General features: G+C 30.2%; 3 protein-coding genes across 6 annotated transcripts; 2 read left to right on the top strand and 1 right to left on the bottom strand.

Annotated features, from left to right (window-relative positions):
• The first annotated feature begins 311 nt into the window (after positions 1–311).
• LOC105251065 (annexin B9) lies at positions 312–3499 on the top strand. 4 transcript variants are annotated; one of them, XM_011257579.3, is made up of 9 exons: positions 312–491; positions 877–928; positions 1179–1748; positions 1973–2149; positions 2263–2467; positions 2556–2708; positions 2787–2960; positions 3050–3231; positions 3326–3499. In XM_011257579.3, the coding sequence occupies exons 2-9, from the start codon at positions 911–913 to the stop codon at positions 3374–3376; spliced, it is 1530 nt and encodes a 509-aa protein (XP_011255881.1). In that variant the 5' UTR covers positions 312–491; positions 877–910; the 3' UTR covers positions 3377–3499. The 4 variants fall into 4 exon arrangements, with proteins under 4 accessions (XP_011255881.1, XP_011255908.1, XP_011255898.1 ...); XM_011257596.3 differs by having other exon boundaries at positions 374–493; positions 884–928; XM_011257606.3 differs by lacking the exon at positions 1179–1748 and having other exon boundaries at positions 314–491.
• A 1443-nt stretch (positions 3500–4942) lies between these two features.
• On the top strand, positions 4943–5816 carry LOC105251090 (pyroglutamyl-peptidase 1). The gene is made up of 2 exons (XM_011257624.3): positions 4943–5328; positions 5402–5816. Exons 1-2 carry the CDS (start codon positions 5110–5112, stop codon positions 5789–5791), a joined length of 609 nt encoding a protein of 202 aa, XP_011255926.1. The 5' UTR covers positions 4943–5109; the 3' UTR covers positions 5792–5816.
• Positions 5817–5826: 10 nt separating this feature from the next.
• LOC105251101 (integrator complex subunit 14) lies at positions 5827–8384 on the bottom strand. Its single transcript, XM_025409023.1, has 8 exons — positions 8350–8384; positions 7859–8050; positions 7446–7770; positions 7144–7355; positions 6814–7068; positions 6411–6737; positions 6079–6323; positions 5827–5935 (listed from the first exon to the last, which is right to left on the bottom strand). The coding sequence occupies exons 1-7, from the start codon at positions 8353–8355 to the stop codon at positions 6099–6101; spliced, it is 1542 nt and encodes a 513-aa protein (XP_025264808.1). The 5' UTR covers positions 8356–8384; the 3' UTR covers positions 5827–5935; positions 6079–6098.
• Positions 8385–10513: the final 2129 nt, after the last annotated feature.

Genomic DNA, 10513 nt, shown 5'->3' with positions numbered 1-10513 from the left:
GTTACACGAATTTTGTTTATGTATATGTTATTTTTAACTTTTCTTTTAAAATGATTATTTGCAAGTGCTAATATTTAGCATTATGATTATTCTATCAGAAGAAATAATAGGATTTGCATCATCGGGGGAAAATCCATTGTATATATTATTGATTTTTCATTGTATAATTATATTTATACTCACCTTTTAAATCACGTTATAATTCGATCCCCTCCATTCATCTGGCATAGCATACGGGTTTTTCGGGATTCTTGGTGACGTCGTGAGTCGGCGTCGACTGAGTCAGGCTGAGAGAGAGAGGTTGTTGTCTATCTTCTTCCTACTAATATGCAGATCGCAACTGTCCTTGCCATTACTACCAGTCCGGCTTCGCTACAAATCGTCAGTTGAGTGCGCAGCATTTCGTCGTCGGTTTCGGTATTTTTTCGACATCATACGACATACAATACAGGAGCTTGTAATCACATAACGAAATCAGTGAGAAATTTCAGGTAAGCATAAAACGCTGATGAATTCAGTATGGCATTTATCCTTTGTCGATATCTTTTATAACGAGAGTATATAACATCTTTCCGTGTGTTGGGCGTAACCATTCATCCATTTCAGTTTTCTCCTTGAGGTTCGTCTCCCAACGCTTGTGACATATGTGACAGACACGTGGCAATTCATGAATAAATAATAATTGCAATAAACTTTAATATATCACGATGATTTCACTGTTTCATTCTCATAAAGTATTTTGTATATATTTATATTCATCAGACTATTGCATAAAATGCATATATCATGCTGTTAGTGATGTTAACAAATTGCATAGATTCTATGATGCAGCATAAATAGAGGAAGTGTAATTTTGTAATTTTCTTCTGTATGCAGGTTCCTCCAACAATTCAAATCTTAAACAGTCAAAATGAGTTACGGTTACCAAGTGAGTATATTAAACTTATTATTAAAATTAAAAAGTTTATTTCTAAATTGTATTACTTCTATGTTTAAAAAAATTAATATTTCAGTTTGATATTATATAATACACAAAATTATAGTCAGCTTTCTGGTATTGTTTAAGAATATAAATATAGAAAGAAATAAGCTTTTTAATTGAAGAAAGTATATAAATATAATGCATGCGTGTGAGATTGGTATATTGGTTTTTTTATCTATACCTTAATATATCTAAGGGACCACCTATTCAGTTGCCGGGACGAGCCCGACCACCAACATCATTTGGGACTCTATCTGGTGCACCTTCTGCCTCAAATACTCAATCTTATCCTCCAATGGGCTTCCCAAATGCACCACCAACATCTTTTGGCATGCCTCAACCATATTCTCAGGCAGCAACTCCTTATCCCACTCAGTCTATGCATCCTGCTCCTGATAACACATCAATGTACACCAATGTTTATCCTCCACAAATGCCATATCCTTCTCAATCTATGCCCACACCGTGTTACTCATTTAATGCAAATTCTAGCCAGCCTGTACCATTCCCTTATCCAAAGCAGCAAAATTACAATACGTATCCTAATCTTCAAAAAGCACCAGAAGCTAGAGAATGTTTTAACAATATAGCTCCTTCCTCTTATTCTTCTGGACTTAATGCACATGCAACTAATTCAATCCCATACCAAGGCGCAAACTATCCCAGGGGGCAGGGGGTAGGCTCAACATATTCTTATACTGCTAATCCACCTGCTGCTCCACGTGGTGCTACCCCAGCCCCCCGGAGAGACCGATTTACGCCTAAGGTGATTTTAAAAATAATTTATATGCATAAGACTTTTGAAAAAGTGTGATATTAAACATTTTTTTGTCCAAATATTAATATTGCCAAAAAAGTGCTTAGATTCTGTAAAGCATTCTAAATTTGATAAAATTTTTTGTTACATGACTATGATTTTTTGTTACATGACTATGATTTTTTGTTACATGATTGTATGATTTTTTGTTACATGACTGTATGGTTTTACAGACTTCTCCTACTGTTGTACCTTATGATGGCTTTGATGCAAGAGCTGATGCGGAAACTTTGAGAAAAGCTATGAAGGGATTTGGCACAGATGAAAAAACTATTATTCAAATTCTTGCCAATCGCAATAACTTGCAACGCCAAGAAATTACATCTCAATTTAAAACTCTTTATGGGAAGGTAAAGAATTGAAATTATTCTATAAAAAGAATTTTCTATAAAAGAATTGAATTATTCTATAAAAAATTAAGGCATAATACTACATAATATTACTGTTACATTTTTGTTAATAGGATTTAATAAAGGATTTAAAATCTGAGTTATCAGGAAATTTTGAGAAACTTGCTCTTGCTTTAATGACGCCTCTACCTCAATATTATGCAAAAGAACTTCATGAGGCAATGTCTGGTCTTGGTACTGACGAAACAGTACTGATTGAAGTATTGTGTACTATGTCTAATCATGAGATTTCTATTATTAAACAAGCATATGAAGGAAGTAAGTTGTCTAAAAAAATATTACAAATTACAAAATAATATTAATTTATGTTTATCTACTGAATATAACAATTATATAATAATTATAGTGTATGGAAGAACATTGGAAGATGATTTGATTTCTGACACATCTGGAAATTTCAAACGCTTGATGGTATCACTGTGTTGTGCAAATAGAGATGAATCATTTAATGTGGATCAAGCTGCTGCAATGGAAGATGCTAAACAACTTTTACAAGCTGGTAATTAATATAGGATATTTAGAATCTAATATTTCCTTATTTTAATCTTACATAAATAATATAACATTAATATTACAGGGGAGCTGCGTTTTGGTACAGATGAATCTACTTTTAACGCAATTCTCGTCCAAAGAAACTTTGCACAATTGCGACAGATATTTATAGAGTATCAAAATATAACAGGCCATGATATCGAAACTGCAATTGAAAATGAATTTTCTGGCGATATTAAGAAGGGTCTCCTTGCAATTGGTTAGTGCAAATTATTACAAATTATGAATATATATATAAAAGAAAATAATATTTCTCTAGACTAATTAAAATCAATATTATTTAAACAGTAAAATGCGTCAAACATAGAGCTAGTTTTTTTGCTGAGCAATTATACAAAAGTATGAAAGGCCTCGGTACGGACGACAGCCGTCTTATCCGTCTGATTGTGACACGCTGTGAAATAGATATTGGTGAAATAAAGAATGTATTTCTCCAACAGTATGGAGAATCACTGGAAGATTTCATATCTGTGAGTTATGTTAAAATATAGCAGTATTACATTACGTATCACTATATTTATATATTTGAGATCTAATTTTTCTTTCTTTTTATGATTTTTTCAGGGTGACTGTTCAGGACATTACAAAAAATGCTTATTGGCACTAATATCGTAAAATATTTTCCACTATATACGAACAAGTTTCATAAGTGAAACCTGTTTCATTACATTTATCGTCCATCATTTTACAAATACATACAATATATTATCTTTTCTTTTATTATCTTTCTTCTTCATTTTTTAACAATTTAGTTTAATAATATGAATTAATATCTATGTTGGAAAATATAATACCTCATTTTTAGATATAGATTTATATGAAAAAAATTTGCTTTATACATGTTACATGGTACAGGTATCTAGTTTGATAATCTTCTATAAAATATTTTATATTATGAACATTCCTACGTATTATAAATACTTTATATGAAATCACAACGATGATAAGTATCTAATAGATTCATGCCAATGCATGTGTGCTTAACGATGAATCTCGATATACATTGAGATTTTATATTTCTCATAAGAATCTATATGCCTTTTACCATTATGTGACATTACAATGAAAATATATATTTTACAGATCTGAAAATAGATCTATAATATGAGAGCGTTACAAACAAAGAAATAATATATGAATATTTTTTCTAAGATAATATACTACAACTATATATAAAAATGTTAAATTTTATATATTCTTTTAGAAAAAACACAACTCTATTATATATATTTACAAAAAATATATATTCTATATTTACAAAAAAAATTCAAATTATATACATATATATATATATATATATATATATATATATGTGTGTGTGTGTGTGTGTTTCTTGTTCAATATTTCGATTACTGTATTTACTGTATTCATATAAATAAAAATGTTAACTAGTATAAAAGCAAAATAGAATCTCTAATCATTAATAAAATACCATCGTAGCCCTAAACAAAATTGTGTCGTATGTATTGGCATGTAATATATATTCATGATAAATTATAATAAAAAAGAGAACATAATTGAATTGCTAATTACATACTTGACAATTTTCCTTCAGAGAAAGTAACTTGAAATATGTGGGGTTGACTCTCTCCAGGCACTTAAATCGTATACCTTTCTCACATTAAACTCGACACTTTATAAGACACCTTTCATAACTTTTTACGAACGAAGAAATCAGTTTTAACGTAACACAATTTGAGAAATTTGTGGAGCACGATTCGAGACTGCAAATTTGACACGACGCGTTCATGACTGACCGTGATTCGAAATTTATCGAAGATATTGCGATTCTCGAAGTACCACAATGGCGGCAATGATCGAGATATCGAAATATAATTGCAATAATTTGATGTATTCGTTTAGGTGACATTTTTTGCTACACTATACACGGTTATGATATAAAATGCACTTGGTCATGTCAAGATAGAATAATTAATATTTTCTTCTTTCGAATTTTAATCGTTATAACAAATATGTAAGAAAGGAGAGAATTATATGCATTTTATTATAGGTTACGATGTGAATAAATTAAATACAGTTTATCGCATATTTTATACGGTTCTTTCGCATTTTTTCGAAATTCACTTACGCGCAATTGCGAATATTATCAAGTAAAGTACATTTATTCCACAATTATTGATATTACTCATTCTAAACTATCTTAAATTAATAAATTATTCACGCGCGTATTTATCTCAGATAACATATGTCATATATCAGTCTTGTAATGACACTGATAAAACTCTTAATACTGATAAAACTATCTTAAAAGCATTATATTTCTCAGCTGAGTTGCATTTCGTCGAATTAATTAGTGACTATCACGGGATTCGAATTGCATTTATGAAATGGACGTCGATTCTGAATGCACGATTCTAGTTACGGGTTTTGGCCCATTTGATAAATACGTGGTGAACGCCAGTTGGGAAGCAGTAAAAGAATTGCAAAAACTGTGGATAAACTCCAAAGAATTTCTTGACATTGAATTGGTCATAGAAGAAATTCCAGTATCGTACAGTTACGTATCCACTCAGATCCCTCAGCTTTGGAAGAAACACAATCCTACAGTAAGCAATTCATATTTATGAGATATTCAGTTTCTCAATATATTTCTGTTTCAATTAAATTCCATTATTTTAGATTGTCCTACATGTGGGCGTAGCCGGTACAGCTGAATCTTTAATAATAGAATGCCATGCTCGCAGCAATGGTTATGAGAGATTAGATATAGACAGGAAGCGTCCTGATGAAACAAATATCGAGTACAATATCTTGAAAACTGGCATAGATGTCAAGGAACTTTGTGATAATGTGAATAAAAATTGTGAGAAACATAAATGTGGAGCTTGCTTGTCACACAATGCTGGCAAATATTTGTGTGAATATACTTATTATCAATCTTTGACTATTGAGCCGACAAAGACTCTATTTGTGCATGTCCCAGATTTTAATAAGTATTCCAGTATACAAACTGCTAAAGGCTTATATGATATTTTATGTTATTTAATAAGGAATTTGAAATGTAACTAATAATCTTAATTTAATAAGTATTCTCTTTGCGTAGTGTTTTTTCAATTATAATTATTAAATGTAACAAAACTATAATTTTATAAAAACCTATATATATTTATGACATATTTTCTTACACGTGTCTGACAGTTGATATATATATATCTAAAAATGAAAAAATTAACTATAAAAGAATATGTAAAATAATGTAACAATGTAATATATTATACCACGGAATGATTTAAAATTAAAATAAATAAAATTTGCTGTATACATGTCTAATATTAGAAATAAATTTAATAACATACCAATTGCTATATATTAGAATTTACGATCCAGTTTGAAATTTTGTCCGTGCAGGTGGAATATTGTATCTAAGTTCAAGGAATTCTGGTTTTCTTATCATTGATGCAACGTGTCCCATTTGGATTGTACAATCAGGATTCAAATTCGGTGGTAGTAATGTGCATTCCCGTTCCAAGATACAGGCTAACCCTTCTAATAATTCAATAAAGCCTATTGATGCTGCTGCGCGTCGTAATCTGTTTACCTCCTATGCGATCGTATAAAATAATTATTTCAAAATCATTTAATTCATATAGAATTCACTTTCTTTTTTCTTTTGGCACTTATAATTTACCTTATAAAAGTTTTGTGTCTTTTCTGGTAATTTTCTTGCGTGTCTTAATATTTTCTGAATGTCGGATTGTAAACCGACTTGGCGAATCCATGAAGGGGCATTTTGTGTATAACTTCTCTTTTCAGTTGGTCTCACTGGGAAACTGACTGGAGTTTTAGCCGCATCTAGTGGGCCTAAATTGCTGAAATTGCCTAACCATGGTACAACATCAGATCCTGGTTCTAATACTGTTAACATTAAGTTGGACTTCTTTTTAGTATCTGCCCAAGAATATATAAATCCATACCATTCATTGTTTAATAAGCAAAGGGCAGCCATATTTTCCACCTATAAATATTAATTAATTTTATTAATTCACAACTGCAACAAAAAAATAATTGTTAGACTTTTAAAAAGACATTGCCTTCAATGCACCATGAAGCAATACACAAAAAGACGGCATTTTTCCCTCGTCTCCGTTTTCATCGGTGTCTGAATCTTCTTCTAACGATATACCTTGCATACTTGAAGTTTTCTCTGTTGCTAATGGTAATACCAAATGTCTAGAAATGGAACTTGGGCTACCAACATCTCCTACAGATATAAATCCACATATTTCTATAGTTTTTGATATCACCAAATCTGGGACTAATTCAAAATCCGCTTTTTTTGTATAAGGCTAAAACATGAAGAGCAATGTCTATAAGTATTCATGATAATTTATAATGTTTTCTCTTTTGGTGCTTGTTATTACCATAGGTGCTGGTGATAATAAAATACGAGACCCTAAATGGCCACACTTTAGATATCCTTGGAAGGAAACATAATTTGCTTCAGCTAGTTTCTGAAAACAAGCAGCAACAGAATATTTACTAAGTGGAGATTCTGGAACTAGGACAATACTGTCACCACCAGCTAAATCAACTAAACGTTGATAGAGAGGCAAACCAGCCTGTAAACTAGGATCTAAAAGTATAAAGTGAATAAATATAGGATATAACTAAATAATATATTCAAACATATGTGATAAAAAATAAATATCAATTTCTAACTTACCCTGCTGTGATCCAATGCACACTATACTTAATTTTCCCGGATATGGAAAAGGTAATGGAAAGGGGTTTATATCTCTTGCGACATTTAAAGAATTTAAAGAATCGCCCAAGGACATCATTCCTACGCCAGGATTGCCATCTGTAATTAGTATTACTTGGCAAGCAGTAGCATTGCCCCATTCTGCCATAATTACATTATTGATGCCATGTAATGCTCCTTCGATACATGTCTTGTCCCATTCCTCGATAGTTTGTAACTTTGCACGTATACTGTCATAGTCGCGAGTAAAGGGACAAATCACTTCATACAACGATGAAAATACAATCTGAAATTTGTAATGTACTTGCAGATAAATTAATATACCTATTGTTCCTAAAAAAATATATCTTAATATAGTATTGAATTGTTCTTACCAGTGAGACAAATTCCAATTTTGAATTAACTTGCAAATAATGTAACAGAGCGTTTATACCATGCACTGCTAAATGATGCCGTGTTAATGGCTCATTTTGTAAATTATCATTCGTCCCATTTGTTAATACGGGTCTTCTCATTGACAAGGAAACGTCTAATGCTATGACTGTAGGCATTTTGACCGAGGAAAACTTTAACAAGATCGATTAAAAATCAAAGACTTGTGAAAATCTCATTATATTATATTATACATTTAATGATCTAATTATAATTTTTAAATGCATATTGCCTCTTCAATTCATAAAATTGTCGATATATTTTACAAACAGTATAGGTTATATATACAAATTCACGATATATTAAAGTTTGATGTGTATTAATTTGTTCTCCCTAATAAAAAACAAGCTTTGCTCGCCTCGTAATAAATAATTAGCAATTTTATATAATGCTTCTATGTAATGTTACTGCAATTATCAACGCTGTTGTATACCGGCATATTGACTACATATATATGATGTATATACAACTACATATGACATGAGTAAGATCGTGCACTGGACTGAGCATCAAGGTGCAATTTCATTGACGCTAAAAAGTAGGGGAGCGTCCCGTTTGACCACGTTGCGATTGACCACAGCCAATTATATCGACCTGTGCCTAGGGTAACCAGCAACGATTAACCAATCAGAGAGTCCTATTTTGAATTGGCGACGTGGTCAATCGGGTGCCACCCAAAAGTAGCGTCAATGAAATTGCACCTTCACGATAGACAGGCGAGCGCCCACTGTAGAGAGAGAAGTACTACATGGGAGACCTATGTCTGTCTCTTTTGCTAGTATCTCATTGGTAACTTTGGTTCGCGCCCATCGAGGCGGGAAACAAAATGATATCATAATTTATTAATTTATGTTTGAATATTTTCCGATACAAAATTCGTAAATACAAATATAACTGAAAAAACAAATTATTAAATTCATAATAATTAATTCGCGATTCTTTAATATCGAAGGTGATCGTTAACTTTGTAAAGTTAATATTTAATCGTTGACTTATCACATCGAATCTTCACTCTCTTATTCGACATTTCTTTATATTTAATTAGCAATATTTAGGAATATTATTTGACGAGGGACAGCAATAAAATTCTTTTGTTAAAATGATAATCTTATTATTTACGCGTATAAGGATGCGAAGAGAACGCGAAAAAAACACGGTATTTTCGCAATCATAATTTAATAATTTATTTTAAGAATATTCAGTTCCGCGCGATGTGGAATTCATAAATAAATAAAGCTAACGGAAAGCATATCATTACATTTATAATAATTGACTCACGATTCTGTAACGAAGGTGTCCGTCAAATTTGATAACGCGTATATTTAATTTAGCATCGAATTTTTACATTTTATATAAAAATTTTTCGAATTTATTAATGACCTTTTTGACGTGAAAATACAAACAGTTACTCTTTTATGAATATTCCAAAAATATATACTTCAGAAACAAATACTTTAATTTAATGAATTACTATTATGTTAATTAACTATTATGTAATTATTATACGTATACTTTTGATAATTTTTCGTGTAATTTACATAAGAATTTACAATCATAGATACAATTTCATATAATATAATTATAGTCATAATTGTATTGTATTTTACAATTAAAATATCAATGTTAGATTATAATTAAAATACAATTATAACTATTTATAATTTACAATTTACAATTTACAATTTACAAATTTATGATGTTATCAATATCAAATAATAATATTCGATGTATTCAAATATTTAATAACATCGATATAATAATTTGATATTGATAGCATTAACATATGGATTTAATATTATATTTGATTTAATATATATTTAAGTTTTAAAATAAAATATAATATGTTAAGATTTCTTAAACGTTAATAATTATGCAATTTCTTTAATATTTCTGAAGATAATTTTGATAATTTAAATTTCACTTTTAAAATATTTTTATTTTTAAAACATGTTATATTTATTTTTACGTTTTTAAAAATAAATTCAATTTAATGAAAATAATTTTAATTTACCCTTAGGATTATTGGAATATTAAAAGAAAGAATGAATCTTACTTAATAGCCCTAACAATCCTATTATTAAAGGATTCTAATAATTTTAATAACTTTAACAATTCTGCTATTACAGAATTCTAATAATTTTAAGAGCCCTAACAATTCTAATATTAATAAAAGAATTTTAATGACTTTACTAAATAGCTTTAACAACCCTACTTTCTGATTAACCACCCTACTTTCTGATTAAAATTATTCGAGATTTGAGGAACCTATCTCTAATCATCACCTCACCTAATCATGTATATATTTTAGTCACGTGCCCTAACCGTGTGCCCTAACCGCGTACCCTAATCATGTTTTTCAGGCCAGTTGAACCTATCCTTCGTTGATCCTGGCTATTTTCTTTCTCGATCTCTAATCAGAGATCGAAAAAGGAGATAATTACTCCTTCTTTTGCCGAATAATTATCGGCAAAAGAGCGTGAAATATTTACGTTCATTTAATAACGATCGTTTGATTTCACGATCGTTAGTTAAATATTGAATATAACTTTATTTTAACTAAAATAAAGCCAAATTACTACAAATTTCTATAAATTATA

This window comes from Camponotus floridanus, unplaced genomic scaffold, assembly GCF_003227725.1.
Source record: "Camponotus floridanus strain SB8 unplaced genomic scaffold, Cflo_v7.5 scaffold24, whole genome shotgun sequence".
Classification (NCBI taxonomy): Eukaryota; Metazoa; Arthropoda; class Insecta; order Hymenoptera; family Formicidae; genus Camponotus; species Camponotus floridanus.
This window is presented reverse-complemented; position numbering and strand designations above follow the sequence as displayed.